Source organism: Python bivittatus, unplaced genomic scaffold, assembly GCF_059951505.1.
Source record: "Python bivittatus isolate LINGU-HERP-01145 unplaced genomic scaffold, Pbiv_v1 ctg000020_np1212, whole genome shotgun sequence".
Lineage (NCBI taxonomy): Eukaryota > Metazoa > Chordata > Lepidosauria > Squamata > Pythonidae > Python > Python bivittatus.
Genome location: NW_028277030.1, coordinates 113,149,290 through 113,168,645, shown reverse-complemented (window position 1 = coordinate 113,168,645; position 19,356 = coordinate 113,149,290). Strand labels below are relative to the sequence as shown.

At 39.2% G+C, this 19,356-nt stretch overlaps 1 protein-coding gene across 1 annotated transcript; it reads left to right on the top strand.

Moving 5' to 3' along the window:
* The first annotated feature begins 226 nt into the window (after nt 1-226).
* FLVCR1 (FLVCR choline and heme transporter 1) lies at nt 227-16,703 on the top strand. The gene is made up of 10 exons (XM_007425641.4): nt 227-1,390; nt 3,044-3,188; nt 4,163-4,303; nt 6,406-6,473; nt 7,053-7,156; nt 7,809-7,919; nt 8,191-8,296; nt 8,941-9,052; nt 12,778-12,845; nt 14,480-16,703. Exons 1-10 carry the CDS (start codon nt 689-691, stop codon nt 14,552-14,554), a joined length of 1,632 nt encoding a protein of 543 aa, XP_007425703.1. The 5' UTR covers nt 227-688; the 3' UTR covers nt 14,555-16,703.
* The last annotated feature ends 2,653 nt before the right edge of the window (nt 16,704-19,356 follow it).

Genomic DNA, 19,356 nt, shown 5'->3' with positions numbered 1-19,356 from the left:
CTTGGGAGCCCTAGGACAATGAGACGCAACCCACCCTCATTTCCTACTCGGGAAACCAGAGAGCGATTGGCGCAGGACTCAGTCCGGCCTCCTTTCACCAGGATTGGCGGAGCCGGCTGGAGCGCCAATCCCTCTGCGTCCCCTCATTGGCTGAGAACCTCGTCTTGGAACGTCTGCCGATCAAGAGAAGGCTAATTGCGCATGCGGGAGCCGGCATCGAGTACTCGCCGACGGGGAGACAAGTCCGGGCGGCCGGTGGGAGTTTGCGATCGTTATTTAAGCCCTGTGGCCGTTCCGCTTTTTCCTTTTTGAATTTGGAGTCTTCAGCGGCCGTTGGCGGGGGGGCTGAGGTCGGCGGGGGGCGTAGGCGGGAAACGAGGTCGGAGCTCAGCCATGGGTGGGGTGGAGGCAGAAATGAGAAGTGAGAGCTAAATGCGGGGGCGCGGAGGAGCAGCAGGCGAAGCATCCCATAAGCGGAGCCCGGGTGGGGAGCGCTTGGCCAGCACGTGGGGAGGCAGGCTGGGAGTGGCCGGGCGCGCACCTGCGTGGGAAGGCGGGAAGAAAGCGGGAGGCGCGTCTAAGACCTCCTGGTAGCGGTTCTGCGCGTGGTGGACAGGGAGGTTCCTGGCTGGGGTCCACCGGCAGGTGGGCTTGGGCGGGGCGAAGGCCTCAGTTCAGGGGAGCGAGAATGGGCGGGGAAGGAACGGAGATGGCCGAGCCCGGCGAAGGCAGCAAGGCTAGCGGCGAGGTTGGGGAGGAAGCCTCGGTGCCTGCCCTCCAGCCCAATGGATACCTGGCCGGCAAAGAGCTGGGTGACAGCAGCAGCTGTGTGCCTTTGGTAACCGAGAGCGATGTGGAGGTTGGAAGAAGCGCCGCTGCCTTTGCTGATCTCGAGAAGTATCCTGAAGCAGAGGCGATGCTGTCAGATTGTGCCTCGGGGGTGAAGCTGACCCCTCGGCTCTCCAAACGCAGGCTGGTGGTGCTGGCCGTGTTCAGCTGCTATTCGCTAGTAAATGCCTTCCAGTGGATCCAGTACAGTATATCGACCAGTGTCTTCACTCGCTATTATAATGTCTCCTCTTCTGAAATTGACTGGCTCTCCATGTCATATATGGTGTCATACGTTCCTCTCATATTTCCTGCCACTTGGTTGCTGGACACGCATGGCCTCCGCCTCACTGCCTTGCTGGGATCAGGACTAAACTGTTTGGGGGCCTGGATTAAATGTGCCAGCGTCCAGCAAAACCTCTATCTGGTCACTCTGCTGGCTCAGATTGTGTGTTCGGTAGCCCAGGTCTTCATTTTGGGGTTGCCCTCCCGAATTGCTTCTGTCTGGTTCGGGCCCAGGGAAGTGTCCACTGCTTGTGCTGTAGCTGTTTTGGGCAATCAGGTGAGTAGATAAAGAGGAGAAAATGTTTGAGTGGGAGGTGCATAAGGTAGGGATGCTGATGGATAATTTTGGTGAGAACAATTAACAGAAATAACATTTGGGTTTAAGAAAAAAAAGTCTAGCTTCCATTCTTAATAGATGAGCACTGATCACTCAAATCCTTGTTGGCATTGGTGACTGAAGCAGTTATCTGTGAATAGGCAAGGATATTTACAACTGAATAATTAGATTTCATATGTTTAATTCAAATCCTTGCTATTTAGGCTTGTATTATAGATTGCAAGAATTATCTTCTGTCTGGTGCTGTGGTGTCAGCAGGGACATCATAATCTTTGCCATTTAATCTAGTATTGTCTTGAAAAATTATTCTAAGTTATATAATATTAGAAACATGTAACAATAAGGTCTGACATGCAAAAATCATTATCTTGAAAGCTTCCATATGTGCTATGTTTTTTTAGCTAAAAGCAGAAATATATCTAATATTTGTGTACTGTAGTTAAATCATTTGTTTCTTTTAATTGCTTTGAGAAAGAATGTTGAAATGTAAAGTTTTCATTCTTCAATTGTAGCCCTCTAATATTTACAAAACCAATAAACTAGAAAGATGAGCATATTTCAAAGAAAATATTTTCTACCAAAGCTTTGATGTTTTCAACATTCAGAGAATTAGTAGTTAGGAAAACAAATATAAAAATACTGTAACACTTTTGCATTCTAAATATAGCTCTGCACTTTAATCCAGGAAAACCAAGTCATTTAAATACAATAGAACTGTGACATCTTGATGACTAAAGCAATACTTTTCAGTTTTCTTCTTTACTTGTGTTATGAACTTTCAGGTTGATGTTATTATTAACACTGTTTTTGAGGGTATCAGGAAGCGTGTTGATAGAAATGATCCAACAGAGAATATATGTTTTGATTTCAAAAAACCTTTCATGGAATCCTTTACCAAAGGCTCCTGAGTAACCATAACAGCCGTGAAAGTATTAAGAGTATTCAACCTTGCAAGAATTGGTTATTGGTTAAAAGATGAGGAAGCAAAGAGTAGAATAGATAATTTTTATGTTGAAATGTGCAAACCAGTCTCAGGGATAGTTCAGTGGTCTGGCTGCTGTACTATATCAATTTTTCTGTTAGTACTACAATATTTAAAACTTTTTTTCGTAAAGGCAGAGAGAGAAAGTTATGACAGAGGTATATAAAAACATGTATGATTGAAAATGTGGGCAGAGAAGTTTTCTCAGTGTTAGAACTTTGAGTCATTTGTTGAAAAACAAAGATTATGAACAAAATATGTAATCATATAATGCACAGTTAGGCTATGAAACTTACTGTCATCAGATATGTGATGGGCACAAATTATGTTGTTTTAAAAGGGAATTACACAGATGAAGGGGTTGATCTATTCATATCTATAACTCTTAATGGTTGCATACTACCCCCAGAGATCTAGGTGGCAGAACTTAAATAGAAGCTCTTGGGGAGAAACAGGGATTCAGGGCTATTGCCCTGCTGTCCATGATTATGCATTTGAATGCATTTTTGGCTGTTCTGTTATACAAAATGTTGGCTAGATGGGTCCTGTCCTGGTCTAATAGGTTTCTTATGTTTTTAGCTTTGTTCTTATGTAGTTCTTTGTTTTGACAGCTAGGCACAGCAATTGGCTTTTTACTGCCTCCAGTTTTAGTTCCAAACACATATAATGACCTGGATCTCATGGGACATAATATCCGCATAATGTTCTATGGCACAGCAGCAGTATCTACACTCCTCTTTTTATTAACAGCAATTGGTATGTAAAACATTGCTTCACTCTTACTTAAATTTAAAAAAAAAATAGTACAAGAATTATGTCAATGTACTGTGGAAAATGCTACCTTAAAATGTCTGCTCAAAAATGATGCCTGCTTATTTTTGAGATTCCTACCTAATTCTGTTAACCATTCTTTAAAAAAAGTATTACTTTAAATGTTGCTTTGGGGAAATTTTAACTGCTTTTAGTTTTAATTTGGAACACACTCAGTGGGGGACTGTTATAAATAATTTTTTGGTTTGTTTTTCCTTCCTAGAACTAGCTGAAGCTACAAAATGTAGCATAACTGCTAGAAGATAGTAAGGAAGAGTATAATGGGATGTGTGAGTTTTAGGTTAAGAGGAATAAAAAGCAAATGGAAGGAAAAGTAAAAAAGAATTATCAGAATTATGCTAAAAAGATCATGACTAGCAGAATTATGGTGTGTGAATTCATGGGCAATTGACAATCAGAATTGGAAAAATAAATGGCTTTTTAATTCTGGTAAGTACATTTCTTCAGAGAAGGTTGCATGCTGCAGCTTCTGACTCTACTATAAAGTCTTAATAAGTTGTTTTAAAAGGGCAAGTTGTACTTTCAAGGAGGGGAGTAGATTAGCACTCCTTGTTGCCATTCTTGTCATTTTCAAGATGAAGAGCATAACTGTGTGCAACAGAGAGGTTTGGGAACCTCTCGGTCGGGAAGGGAATCTTTGTGGATAAACAATCTCTGCCTGTTACATGTGAAAAGGTGGGATTAGTTCAATGATACTTACTTCTCCTCCTGACACGTGGACTTTCAGATTTCATAGTGACTGAAGTTCTAGTTATCCCAGTCTCTGTGCCTTTATGGGAACATATGAACATGCTTCTTTTATTATATTGATGAAGATGTATTATGTGTGAAGGTGCATGTAAAACCATCCCATCATGAGAAAATGTTACATATTTACTTTGTTTTTGTTTTCTCCCTAGTGTTTAAGGAAAGACCTAAATATCCTCCAAGTCAGTCTCAGGTTGTTCTCCTGGATCCATCTCCAAAAGATCACTCCTATATACAATCAATACTCAATCTGTTCAGAAATGTTCCTTTTATTCTTTTGCTGATAAGCTATGGTGAGTATTTTAACAACTACTTAATGATGCATGTACTAAATATTGTATTGTTTTTATAACCTGACTCCCTTCATGCACTTTAATAGAGATTTATTTGCTAAGATATATGTAATGATTACTATTATAAATTCCCATATAAAAATTTAAATTAGCAATATCCATGATAGAAACATGATTAAACATATACATGCAGCTAATTCTGTTTTTCAGCTGTTATTCTTTTAAGCATGTACACTACTGTACATTCCATTCTGAACTTGTATTAATATTGTTGATTTTTTCATTTCTCTGGTATCTAATGTCTTTCTTAACTGTTCCAAAACAAGCTAATGGATTTTTGAATATAATGTGTGTATTCATAGTTACTGAAATGTTTGTGGTACTGAAAGATACATGTAGCAAAATTACTTCATCTATGAGCAGGATTTGTAGGATTTTTAAAAAACTTCAATAGGCTGTTGTGATGGTGCCATTCCTATTAAGACAGCATTGTTTGCAACTTAGAATATAACATAAATTATGAGATTTGCCCACACTCCTTTGGCTTTGTGCAGGTGAAGGAGCAAGTGATCCATAAGAATGATCTATAGGTGTGCAGTGATGGAGCTATGTGCTTATACAGTCCTCTCATATGAGACTGTGGTGCTGTCACTATTCTACAGAATTTGGAATACTGTAGTAGGCTTTCTGACAAGATCAATAGAGTCATTCCATGCCTCCTCTCTTCACCCTGTGATTCATAGAACCTTAACCAATGATTTACTGAGGAGCTGGTAGGTAACATGAGACCGGAGATGACAAAAGCATTGGGGCAACCTCTTGAGTCTAATGTCATGTAACCATAAGGCCAATCGAAGCCTATTTTTTTCAGTGATAGAATTTCAGCCTGTGGCAAAAATTATGAATAGAATGTAGATGCTAAAGGTAGTGTCCTTGCACAACAATATTAACTGCCGTAAATGAGTATGTGTATAAGACAAGTAGGGCTCTAACGTGTTCCAGAAAGTAAGACAGTACTGGCCACAATGTTATAAGTTACAGTTTACATGAGCTTTTGGTATAGCCTAGAGTCTGGATCCAAACATAGTCAGTGTTTGTCCTAACTACTTAATCTTTCCCAGCTAAGTGGCTGGAAAACAGCAAGGTTGGCAGTTTAGACAGCAATATTGAGCTGATCGTAGGCTTCCATGCCATCAGTGGATGAGGAGGAAAGAATGGAACTTTAGCTCTGAGGCCTCCCAATCCTGGCCTCTTTTGGAGCGCTGCTCCCATATTTACAGGTCATGATCTCTCTCCTATCCACAGTCATAGAAATGGCATAATGCCCAAATGGTGCCCCCCCCCAAACTGTGATAAAAAGCGAATTTTACACAAGGTGCGTGCTTTAACAGAAGTTCTATAAGGGTTGAATGGATAGGAGAGCCCACCACCAGACTGAATTTTAGGAGAATGTCTCTCTTTAAATATACATTGTAAATCCTTTATATTTCACTTCCACTTGTTCATAGCCCTGCCCAGAGCTGATTGACATTTTGGGTGTCTCCCTTTCAATGTGCTGGGCAGTGCTTCTGTTTATGCCTGTGTGTTGACAAGCAGAAAATGAACCCATGCTGGGCAAAAAGATCTTACTGTCCAGAGTCAGACTGAGGTACCAGTTTTCATTTCTTTTTCAGGTCACTCGATCTTCTGAAGGGTAATTTATTTATTTATTTTTATTTATTTATTAAATTTATCTCCACCCATCTCCCCCCAGTGGGGGATTCTGGGCGGCTCACACAAATCATTTAAAACAATAAATATATATAAATACATAAAACATAAAAATTTATACAAAACATTACCAAAAAGAGAAAGTCCAAGAAAATAATGGATTTCGGGGCTGAAGACAACAGGCCTCTAAGGGACTAGCCATCCCCACGTTTGATGTCTTCCCTCCCCACCCCAAGCCAAGTGGCAGAGCTAGGTCTTCAAAGCCCTCCAGAAGGCCAGGAGTGAGCGGGCTAATCTTACCTCTGGGGGCAGAATATTTGTTCTTTGTTTTGTGAGTTTGGCTTCATTTAATGTCTGTACCCATGGCAATACTTTTGATAATTTCATTGTAGGAATTATGACTGGAGCCTTTTATTCAGTGTCAACTCTACTAAACCAAATGATACTAGCTCATTATGAGGTAAGTTTCTATAGAATTTGTTGTTGAACCAAAATCAATGTCCTGCTTCTACAGGACTGAAGCATGTAGGATGTGTGAGAACTGTCATTAAGTATAAGAATAATAGCTTGATACAACGTCTGATTATGGATTATTATTCCATTATTGCTTCAGACAAAAAGAAGGATGAAACTGGGTACTCCATCTTCAGACCTTTGAGAATACTATCTAAAACTGCTGTTCTGTAGACTTAGGTTGCATCTGTTTACTTTTTTATAGATTTTTGTCTTAATAAAAAACTTGATAATAAAATCTTTGTTTAATGTTATTTGGATTTCTTTTATAGCTGGAAGACATATCCATTTACACTACATGAAAATGGGCTATAAAATAAAATTATAGCTATGCATATATGTGCCTCAGATTGCTGTATTTCTTTTACTGTTGCCATACTTTGAATTTACTTATGCTTGATATTCAGCTACAAAAATGATTGATACATTTTACTAATATTTCATAGATTGACTTTTTGAGAAAGTGAATTAGTGTGAGCTTACATATTCACTGCATAATAATATAATTTTGTTATATTACATGAAGGGAGAAGAAATAAATGCAGGTAGGATTGGCCTCACACTTGTGGTAGCTGGAATGGTGGGCTCTATTATTTGTGGCTTGTGGCTGGATCATACCAAGACATACAAGTAAGTGTATGAATGGGAATAGCAAATTATTTAAGTCATCTGTTGTACTGTAGTTTTAATGTGAAAGATGAGTAGTTAATAGTGATCAAAAGACTGCCTACAGAAGACATTATACAGAGCATTATTCTATCTTTTGTTCATTAGCTGAAAGTGTTTGTGTGTGTGTTGGAGAGAGAGAATTATGGCTAATTAGCCATTTCTTGGGAAGCTGCTGGCTAGAAGCCATAGCTCATTTTTTTGTTTTTGGCAGAGGACCAAAATTTCTTGGTTTAGTTGTAAGTGGAATCTGGCTGTATCAATGCCAGGATCTTTATGCCAAAGAGCACATAACAGGAGAAATGGAAAGGATGAGAGAAGATTGCTTGCTTAACAACCCACGATCCTCACTTAACAGCTGCAATGGGGACTGCTGGGATTGCTGTCGCTAAGTGATGCAGTCATACGATGTTGTGCTTTACGACCACATCGCTCAGCAACAGAAATTCTGGTCCCAATTACCATCATAACCTGAGGACTATCTGTAACCTCTTTGGTGGCAAAAGAAGGCAATGACAGATTGTCACTGAAAATGCATTGTACATTTTTGTTTGAGCTCTGAGTTATGAAATGATAACAAAAATAATTAGTGATTGTTTTTTTTCCCCCTCTATAGACAGACTACATTAGTTGTGTACATCCTCTCTTTTGTTGGGATGGTCGTATTTACATTCACCTTGGACTGTGGACGCCTTATAGTTGTATTTGTGACCGGTGGAGTACTTGGGTAAGGATTTTTGCAATAAAATATATTGCTATGCTAATTCAAGAAGGTTAAATTTTTTGGTACATAACATTGTTTAAACAGGCTGCAGACTTTCTAGTGGAATATATGTTTCCTTCAAAGGTGGATTTTTGTAACTGGATATTCAAATTATTGGAGCTGCCTAGAAAAACCATTGTAGGTTGTCCTCATGGTAATAAATACTGAAGAACAATTGCTTTTGATGCTAATAGTAGGAATTATTGCTAATTTGAACTTTGACTTTTTATGTCAGTTTCTTTATGACAGGTTACCTGCCCCTTGGTTTTGAATTTGCTGTGGAAATTACATACCCAGAGTCAGAAGGCACCTCATCAGGGCTTCTAAATGCTTCAGCACAGGTAATGGGGAATGTTTTATTAAACTAATCTCTGAGCTCAGGTAACTATCTCTTCAGTAATGCTGTTTTGTAAAAATATAATTGATAAATCATAGGGTAGCAAAATTAAGGAAAGAACTTTCAGGCATCTAAAAGTATCATAGTTCAGTGATTACACAAAGCTTTCTTAAAGCTTGCAGCATCTCTGTTGAAAACATTTGGAAAACAGCATATATGTTGTAAAAATTATATCAATATAATCTAAAAAAATATTTGTCCTTTGCTGAATCTACACTGAAACTGTGGAACAAATAATGTGTGGAGACGCTGGTATCTTGCCTACTCCAGTCTATTCTAGTTATTTTTTTCTCACATCTCTGTCCATGCTTGGAATCCAGAGCAATACTTTTCTTGAGTAAGCTATTTTCCATTGGAATTGTAGAGTAATTGTGGGGTGTTTTTTCTTTTTTCACAATTGCACAAATTTGCAGGCTGTGAGCAGTACTCTTTCAATATGATGAGAACATGCTGTTCTTTTTTGAAAGTGGTGGGTAAACAAAACCCCACCTATGAGGCATGGTAGAAAATAAAACTGGCAGAGTTCAGGGAACTTGGGCAAAACTGGCAGAGTTAAATTCTGAAATTCCTTCTTACAAACAATTGCAGATATTTGGGATTATCTTTACATTGATCCAAGGGAAGCTTGCAACAGATTACAGTCCTCGTGCTGGAAATATTTTCCTCTTTGTGTGGATGTTTATAGGTATCATTTTAACAGGTAACCACTTACCTTTATCTCACATTAATATCCATGTTTTTGTTCTTAATGGAAAAATAGTGAATAATATGAGATCTGTTCCAAAGGCTTAAGTCATCTATTTGAAACTGTAAAATTCCTTTTATTAAAAACATACATGTCTTGCAAGAATAAAAGCACAATGTATCATAACAGTAAAGCACATAAAAATTATGTAAACATTTAAATATGTTAACAGCAAGAAACAAGAGTGGTGAAACAGGTTGTGGGCTTTTGCCTACTTTTTTGCTTGTCGAATGTCTCTATATATCTTTGAAAAGCCACCTTCCCTACTACAGTGGGGCAAAAAAGTATTTATTCAGCCACCAATTGTGCAAGTTCTCCCACTTAAAAAGATGAGAGAGGCCTGTAATTTTCATCATAGGTGTACCTCAACTATGAGAGACAAAATGAGAAAAAAAATCCAGAAAATCACATTATCTGATTTTTAAAGAATTTATTTGCAAATCATGGTGGAAAATAAGTATTTGGTCACCTACAAACAAGCAAGATGTCTGGCTCTCACAGACCTGTAACTACTTCTTTAAGAGGCTCCTCTGTCCTCCACTTGTTACCTGTAGTAATGGCACCTGTTTGACCCTGTTATCAGTATAAAAGACACCTGTCCACAACCTCAAACAGTCACACTCCAAACTCCACTATGGCCAAGACCAAAGAGCTGTTGAAGGACACCAGAAACAAAATTGTAGACCTGCACCAGGCTGGGAAGACTGAATCTGCAATAGGCAAGCAGCTTGGTGTGAAGAAATCAACTGTGGGAGCAAGAATTAGAAAATGGAAGACATACAAGACCACTGATAATCTCCCTTGATCTGGGGCTCCATGCAAGATCTCACCCCGTGGGGTCAAAATGATCACAAGAATGGTGAGCAAAAATCCCAGAACCACATGGGGGGACCTAGTGAATGACCTGCAGAGAGCTGGGACCAAAGTAACAAAGGCTACCATCAGTAACACACTATGCTGTCAGGGACTCAAATCCTGCAGTGCCAGATGTGTCCCCCTGCTTAAGCCAGTACATGTTTGGGCCCGTCTGAAGTTTGCTAGAGAGCATTTGGATGATCCAGAAGAGGATTGGGAGAATGTCATATGGTCAGATGAAACCAAAGTAGAATGTTTTGGTCAAAACTCAACTCGTCATGTTTGGAGGAGAGAGAATGCTGAGTTGCATCCAAAGAACACCATACCTACTGTGAAGCATGGGGGTGGAAACATCATGCTTTGGGGCTGTTTTTCTGCAAAGGGACCAGGATGACTGATCCGTGTAAAGGAAAGAATGAATGGGGCCATGTATCGTGAGATTTTGAGTGAAAACCTCCTTCCATCAGCAAGGGCATTGAAGATGAAACGTGGCTGGGTCTTTCAGCATGACAATGATCCCAAACACACCGCCCGGGCAACGAAGGAGTGGCTTCGTAAGAAGCATTTCAAGGTCCTGGAGTGGCCTAGCCAGTCTCCAGATCTCAATCTCATGGAAAACCTTTGGAGGGAGTTGAAAGTCCGTGTTGCCCAGCGACAGCCCCAAAACATCACTGCTCTAGAGGAGATCTGCATAGAGGAATGGGCCAAAATACCAGCAACAGTGTGTGAAAACCTTGTGAAGACTTACCGAAAACGTTTGATCTCTGTCATTGCCAACAAAGGATATATAACAAAGTATTGAGATGAACTTTTGATATTGACCAAATACTTATTTTCCACCATGATTTGCAAATAAATTCTTTAAAAATCAGACAATGTGATTTTCTGTATTTTTTTCCCCATTTTGTCTCTCATAGTTGAGATATACCTATGATGAAAATTACAGGCCTCTCTCATCTTTTTAAGTGGGAGAACTTGCACAATTGGTGGCTGACTAAATACTTTTTTGCCCCACTGCATGTGTGAACATTTTAACCTGGATTAAAGCCTAAACTGAAAAGTTGATTAGCATGTGATCTAAAGCCCGATTCTGCTTACATATCCAAGTCATAGAAGATGGTAAGATATATGTCTTGAGTATTAAGGCAAATTCTAGTGTAGGCCATTTTATTTTTATTTAACTTAAATTAGTTTCTTATTTAATCAAACAGCAAGTTTGGTCTGATGGTTAAGGCACCAGGCTAGAAACCAGGAAACTGAATTCTAGTCCTGCCAGCTGGGTGACTTTGGGCCAGTCACGCTCTCTCAGCCCAATTCACCTGGCAAGGTGGTTGTTGTGGGGAAAATAGGAGGAAGAGGGAGTATTAGGTATGTTCACTGCCTTGAATTATTTCTAAAAAAATGATAAAGGCGGAATTTAAAAAAAATCTAAATCTAAAACCTGGGTGACCAGTCATAAGATTTTCCTTTATAACTTATCTATGCATAATATCTAATTGAAATCAATGTTAGGATCCCTCTTAAGATATACATGTAAGTCATTTTGAGAGAGCCAGCTTGGTGTAGTGGCTAAGGCACCAGGCTAGAAACCGAGAGACTGTGAGTTCTAGCCCTGCCTTAGGCACAAAGCCAGCTGGGTGACTTTGGGCAAGTCCCTCTCTCTCAGCCCTAGGAAGGAGGCAAGGGCAAACCACTTCTGAAAATCTTGACATGAAAACTGCAGGGACTTGCCCAGGCAATCTCCAGGAGTCAACACTGACTTGAAGGCACGCACACACACACAAAACATTTTAGTAATATTAATCTTGCCCCAAATACTTAATGGCCCTTTTAATCATCAACTTGTATCAACTGGTATTATATCTATACATTTTGATATATTTAATTCAAGATATTGTGATACATTTCAAGAAACATCTAAACCCAGATATTTATAGAATCTGTAGAAATAGTAAATCTTAATCTCCTACAGTAATTTATAGATATAGTAAATCCCAAAGACAAGAAATTAGAACTTATTCCAATTAATAGTATAACTAGAATATAAAAAACATATTGCTGCTTAACTTCAACAAGCTTTGATCATGATATTACATAATTAGTCACCAGGAGTCAACACTGACTCGAAATTACCTAAATAAATAAATAACTAAATAAATAAATAAAAAATAGAACTTTCATGGAAAGAATAAATTAAATTATGTTGAATAAGGACAAAGTGACTTGCTCTACTATTTGCCTTTAAATTATTTTCTTCCTTGTAGTTAGCAATAATTGAGCTTTAACTCAGACTCCAGGAGGATTAAACTGTGGAGGTATCTGGAGAAGGGGGTAGTATTCAACTCATAGGTCAGAGCTTACCTATGTGTATAGTAGGAGTTTACTTAAATGGAAAGTTGTGAAGATGCTGGAATAGAGATAGTTCTTAGCATAATAAATGTTCCATAGAATGCTTTCAATTATTTGTTCAGTCAGTTTGAATATTTCTTATATGTATCAGTTCTACTTTTATTGCATCAGAAAGGCTGCTGTTCTGTCCCCATGTTGTGTTGAGAGTTTTAATCACTCTACCCATCACCAAAATATCCTCTCCCTGATCTAGATTTGCATTTTTGAGTAATGTGTTTCAGTATTTAGTTCATATAACTATTCTTCCATTCGGGAATATCTGAAAAACATTGCAATGAAGCAAGTATCAGATATCTTGCAGAGGACAGTTCATATTAATCTGTTGTCTTTGTAGCACAATTAACAAAGCCAACCTTTAAAATATTCACTACTGTAAATGTGTTCGAATTGATATTTAATGCTATTTTTTCTTTCAGCTTTAATTAAATCTGATTTGCGAAGGCACATTGTAAATTCAGGGATTGTAACTGTGGACATTAAATCTGTAAGTAATTTTAATCTTTAAATTTACTGTTGTGATTATAAGACCATTGAACTCAGTACCATTATGACATCAGTTCTTTTGACCAAATTTGAGTAAATATTTTTTGTGAAGTTTGCATCTTTTGTACATTTTTTGTTAGAAGTCTCAGAACCCAATGTGTTATTTGCTGTCTCTGAAGAATCTTCCAATTTATCCAAGTTTTCTTTCAAATCTGTCTGCAACATGTGAGGAAGAGGTACCACCGAGAAGTTGAAAGAGTGCAGGATAATAGTTCTCTATAGAAAGCACTCTCACCATCTGAGTTGGAACCTAACAAGCATACCATTCCTTCCTGGAAATTCAGTAGATGTCATGTTGCACATTTTAAAATGACATCAGCAGCACTGTAATATTTCATGATGTTATTACCTACTCTTCCGTGTCTATGTGCACATTTAACCTGCAGTTATATGTATAATTATTAGTGAGTTATGTCCCATAAACAAGATCCCCCCATAATTATTTATATTGGGGTACACAGTCCCAAAAGCTAATAATTAGCAGGTGATTTAGTCTAATGCATGGATTACCCTACTTATGGAAATGACATAATAGCGAACTATGACATTCTTTTCTCATGTTATTACACATACTGCCCACAAAACTGTTGCAAGTATTATTGTTTCAAATTTAATATGATACCTTTATGGAAGGTAAATGTTCATTTGTCTATCAAAAGAATATGAACATTATGGTCCAATATCTTAATATTTAAATGAACTGTAAGACATGAATTAGAGAATTCTCAATATACATGAAAATATGACACATTTGTGTTTAATACACATTCCCACCAGTTGAACTTTTTACTAGCATTAATGCTGGTTCACTTCATTTTAGGAATGGATTTGGACAAGTCATAGAGTATATATTTCCACTCTTTTGCATGTTTCATTGGAATCCAGGGAACCCCTCCCTTTTTTTGCCCTGATAATACAGTGGTACCTCGGGATACGAACTTAATCCGTTCCGTGACTCTGGGCGTATCCCGAGTTGGTCGTAACCCGATGCAAATTTCCCCATAGGGCTCAATGTAAATCCGGTTAATCCGTTCTGCCCTCCGAATTTGGTCGCACCCCGAAGCAAATTTTCCCATAAGGTTCAATATAATTACTGTTAATCCGTTCTGCCATCCACGGACCACGCGTCAGGGGCGGGAAAACGGCCAGGTGCTGCGCCGCGCGGCGCGAAAACGGCCGGGCGCGGCGCAGCGGGAAAACGGCCGGGCGCCACGCGGTGCGGCGGGAAAATGGCCGTGGACGTGTCAGGGGTGGAAAAATGGCCGCGGACCACGTGTCAGGGGCAGAATGGCCGCGGACCACATGTCGGGCGGAAAAATGGCCGCAGACCACGTGTCAGGGGCGGAAAAATGGCCACGGACCACGTGTTAGGGCGGAAAAATGACCGTACCCTGAGGCAGAGTTTGCACATCGAGGTAAATTTTTGTGGCCGGAGCTGGTCGTAACCCGAAAAGTTCGTTAGTAGAGGCGTTCGTATCCCGAGGTACCACTGTATTCCATGCTAGCTTCTCACTAAATCCATTTTCTAAAATTGCTCATGGGATGTTCTGAATTGCCTTTTATTTCTCTTAACAGATACCCATTGACAGTCCTACTGAAGATGAACAAAATACAGCCGCATCAAAAAGCCAGTCAGAATCAAAAATTTAAAATGGAAAAACACTAGACTCACAATTGGCAGCTTTGTCAAATAGAAGCAACCTAATGGAGAATCACAAGAACTGTAAGCCTAAAAATTGGGCTGCATGGTAGCAGTGATAATTGTATAACTACTCCTGGATGAAGTAAGGATTTGTGTACGCTTAATGAACACAACATTTTAACTTTGAAATGGTAATTTTCAACATTTGTTTCAAGTTTCAGTGATAAGATTCCCAGGAATCTTCCATTTCTTATTTGGAAGCTGTGCACTTTCATAAAATATACTATGCTGTAAGTGATAAATTAGAACCTATTTTATCAAAATCTGTCAAAATGAGTGCCAGTAACTAATCGACCCTTGGAATTCTTGTATAGAATGTGTACACTGAACAGTTTGATGTAAATTAAATATGTGTTTTGTGTTTTTATTGTAAATATATTTGAAATGTTCAAAACTGCCCTTCCTATAGGAGGGCATTGTCTTTAGCACAATAGGCAGTATGAGAAATTCATTTTTTGAATGTGTTATACTGTTAATCCTATTTGCCATTTTTTTTTGGCTTTGGTAGAATTGTGGTTTATGAAATCTCTTCATGTTGAAATACATATGAGAGAGTGGTATAACTCCCTGGTTTCCAAGAAGTACTTTACGTGCTAAGCTCTTGAAGGTAAAGGCCTTCTGAACTTTTGATTGCAAAACTAGATATTCATGGATCCTGGATTTTTTTCATTACATTCTGAAAATGAACATACATCTTTTTGTATTATGTAAATCACAAGAAAGCACTGCCAGATCATACAAAGGCATATGCATGCCATTGTATTCCTTGCATCAGTTTGTGTGTTTGTGAAAAGTGAATGTACAAAAGGATTTCTGGCAAATAAAATAAGGCAGAGCTCACAGGAATGTGTGTAGCTACGTTTAAAATAAGTCTACCATTTTTTTTTTTTTTTTGTCTGCGCTCAGTCATTGCTGACCCTGCAGTGACTGCTTGGACGAGTCCTTGCAGTTTTCAAGGCAACTGTTTTTCGGAAGTGGTTTGCCAGAGCCTCCTTCCTAGGGCAGAGCCCAGCTGGCGAGCGCAGGAGGCGGAGTTTCCGTTGCTTCACGCCATTTTTTGGGCGCGCGCGGTTTTTCGCGCTTACCAGCAACTGCTCCCAACTCCTTTTTGCAAGGCGCCGCCAGCATTTTTCCTCCCACCGCAGTGAGTACCCATTTATCTACTCACGTAAGTTTTCGAACTGTTGGGTTGACAGGAACTGGGGAGGAAACAGGAGCTCACCCTGTTTAACGCGAAGGCTGGACTCGAACCGCCGAAGCGTCAGCCATTTCTGGCCGGCAACTTTTGGCGTCATTAAGCCGCTGCGCCACCGCGTCAAAAATTGGATTTAGTGCAAATCTTTACATGTGTCCTTTTTTGATGTTAATAGAAATTGCCAGTGCTTGTTTTCAGCTTGTTAATTTGGCAGAAGTATGTCAATTCTTTCGTATATATTTAAGAAATATTATCATGTTTCTTAAATGTTCTCTTATCATGACTTTTGGCTTACCTGGAAGTAAATCAAGATAAACTTTTAGATCTTTCTCACCTTTAAAAGAAGGATGAAAGTGAATGGTTTGCTGCTTTTGCTGAGCTCGCTGGTCCTGCTGTTCTTGTTTTACGAATGGGTAAGCATGATGCTAGTAACAGTCTTCATTTTCACATGAGGAATATATGCTGCTCGAATGCTAATGTTATAGTATATATACATCTGTGCCTAGTAATTTATAAGAGAAAAGCATGATCAAATTACACTCCTATAGACTCCCAATTGTCAGAGAAAAAAAGTAAGCCTATCCTTTTTTTCTTTCTCTGAAATCTGTAGGATATAAGAGCATTTAAATTTGGCTAGATCACACCAATGTTTGCAATACTCAGTATTTTTCAAAATGACCAACATGTGAGGGAATTAGAACTATTTACTGTAAAATAATGCCATGTTCTTTTCTCCATTCTTCTTCTCTTCTTCAGTGAGACAAATAGAATAATTATCCAAAACTCCTAATATTCTGTTGCTTAGCAATCTGCCTTCTTTTTTTGGTTGGTCTTGGCTTGTTGAATATTGTCTGTAAAGGTAACCTTATTTTAGGTACAATCATTTGAATAAATGAAATGTATGAATAATACATTTATATAATTTATTAGAGCAATTCATTGGTTCTTCGGTAGCTAGCCTGCTTGCTTATTTATTTATTTGTAATCACATTTCTAGGATGCAAACTCCAGCCACTCAGCTGGGCAGCTTAACATATACAAGCAATAACATCAAAAATAAAACTCCAAAGATAGCATCATTTGGAGGCAACATCAACCAACTCTCTCCCCTGTCAGCAGACATGGCCCCCCAAATCACCCTAACCCACGGCCTGGGAGAAGTGCCATGTTTTTAATATTCTTTTAAAAGCTGGTAAGGTGGGGGTCATGCAAATCTCTGGGGGTTTAAGTTCTAGGTCACCTATTGGGATGAATCATTTGCTGCTTTTCCCAAATGGATCAAGTTGAGGCAGTTTCTGCTGTAGATGGCAGCATAATTCTTCAAAGATTTTATGCTATTAATGCATTCCAAATAGCGCTACATGAATTTGAGAACAACTCCCATATTGCCCAAGTATTTTACAACTGACTAGCTATTTAAGAGGAAAGGTATGTTATATGTCTAATAGGAAACTAAAACGTACAAAAAATGCTGTTTGATGAGGGATGCATCGTGTGCATTTTATTTATTTTTATATTTCTAGACCATCTAAATTGACTAAGACATCAGGAAGTGAACAAAAAAGTGACTAAAACAAAATAATATACAAAAATGAATAATTACATATATGTACCCAAGATAAGCCACCCACAATCAAGTTGGGCCAGTTTTAATTTCCTTGTAGAATGTGAGAAGGGGCCAAATGTACCTTCATGAGAAAAGTGCTCCAGTACGTGAAGCTATAACAGAAAAGGTCTGTTATCTAGCCAATTTCCAATGCATTTCTTACTGGGAAGATTCCCAGCAGGCCTTCTGTACAGTAAATGCTTTTAGCATGATGGTGTCTGTTGTATCCCAGTGCTCCCTTGTATAGTGCTTTATAAGTGATTACAAGCACTTCAAATTGGGCCTATCCCAATTAATTTTGTTAATATAAGTGTTTTTGGTTTTGGGCTAGGAATGGATACCTTTACCTGAATCTGGATCCAGAAAGTATGTTATGCAAAGCCTTCAGCTCAATGACTAGTAGTATTAGATCTGCTGTGCTGAGTAAGCAAGAGTTGGTAACCAATACATCTGCTCTGCTCTGTCTCATCTAGGCAGCTTCACAGTGGCCGAGTTCATGCAGTGCATTTAAAAGTCAGTTAGAAACCTGAAAGGAGACAAAATTGGTAATAGGGAGGAGAGATTGTTCAATTACTCACTTGTAAGCTAGTGACATATCTCTTCCCATTACTCAATATCTACATGAAGCCACAGGGAACATAATCCATTGACTTGGGATGCAGTCTGATCAGTACTGATGAGACCCAAGTATATATAATCACTCCTTATTAAGCTAGTGTTACTATAGCCCAGACAAGAAGCACAACTATGAGTACTAACTCTATATTTATTGTAAGGATACATTAACAGAATCTTGCAAGACAGAAAGTATTTCTCCCCTCTTCTCCTTTTACTCTCTGGAAAGCTAGGGAGGGTCCCTTCTGAAACGCTTCCCACGCCCGCCTCTCCCTGTTCTGTGAACTGACGTATCTTTTACATGACTGTTCTCTGCAGCTCTTCCTTCTGTCTCCCAAGATCATTCCCACGTACCATTACAGCTAGGGAGGTAGGGGAAGTCCTGACACAGTATTGAGAGGTTGCACTGGTCTGAATGGGAAAAAACAATCTGAGATGAAATCCCTGCAAGACAGTGGTACTAGTTGTTCAGAAATCAGGTGACACTGTGCTTGCTCTAATGATCATTCTAGATGGAGAGGCACTTACCCTGAAGGGGCTGGTCCATGACTTAGGGGTGGTCCTAGTTTTATAGCAACTGCCAAGGGGTGGAGGGGTGTCTGCAGCAAGATACCCTGACAATCTTTATTCATAAGCTCACCTTTCAGATTCATTACTGCAATGCAATTTACATTGGGCTGCCTTTGAAGACTACCCAGAAGCTGCAGGATGCAGCAGCCCACATACAGTGAGAGCTGTTAGTACCATATATAGTGGTGCAAAAAAGTATATAGTCAGCCACCAATTGTGCAAGTTCTCCCACTTAAAAAGATGAGAGAGGCCTGTAATTTTCATCATAGGTATACCTCAACTATGAGAGACAAAATGGGGAAACAAATCCAGAAAATCACATTGTCTGATTTTTAAAGAATTTATTTGCAAATCATGGTGGAAAATAAGTATTTGGTCACCTACAAACAAGCAAGATGTCTGGCTCTCACAGACCTGTAACTACTTCTTTAAGAGGCTCCTCTGTCCTCCACTCATTACCTGTAGTAATGGCACCTGTTTGACCTTGTTATCAGTATAAAAGACACCTGTCCACAACCTCAGACACTCCAAACTCCACTATGGCCAAGACCAAAGAGCTGTTGAAGGACACCAGAAACAAAATTGTAGACCTGCACCAGGCTGGGAAGACTGAATCTGCAATAGGCAAGCAGCTTGGTGTGAAGAAATCAACTGTGGGAGCAAGAATTAGAAAATGGAAGACATACAAGACCACTGATAATCTCTCTCAATCTGGGGCTCCATGCAAGATCTCACCCCGTGGGGTCAAAATGATCACAAGAATG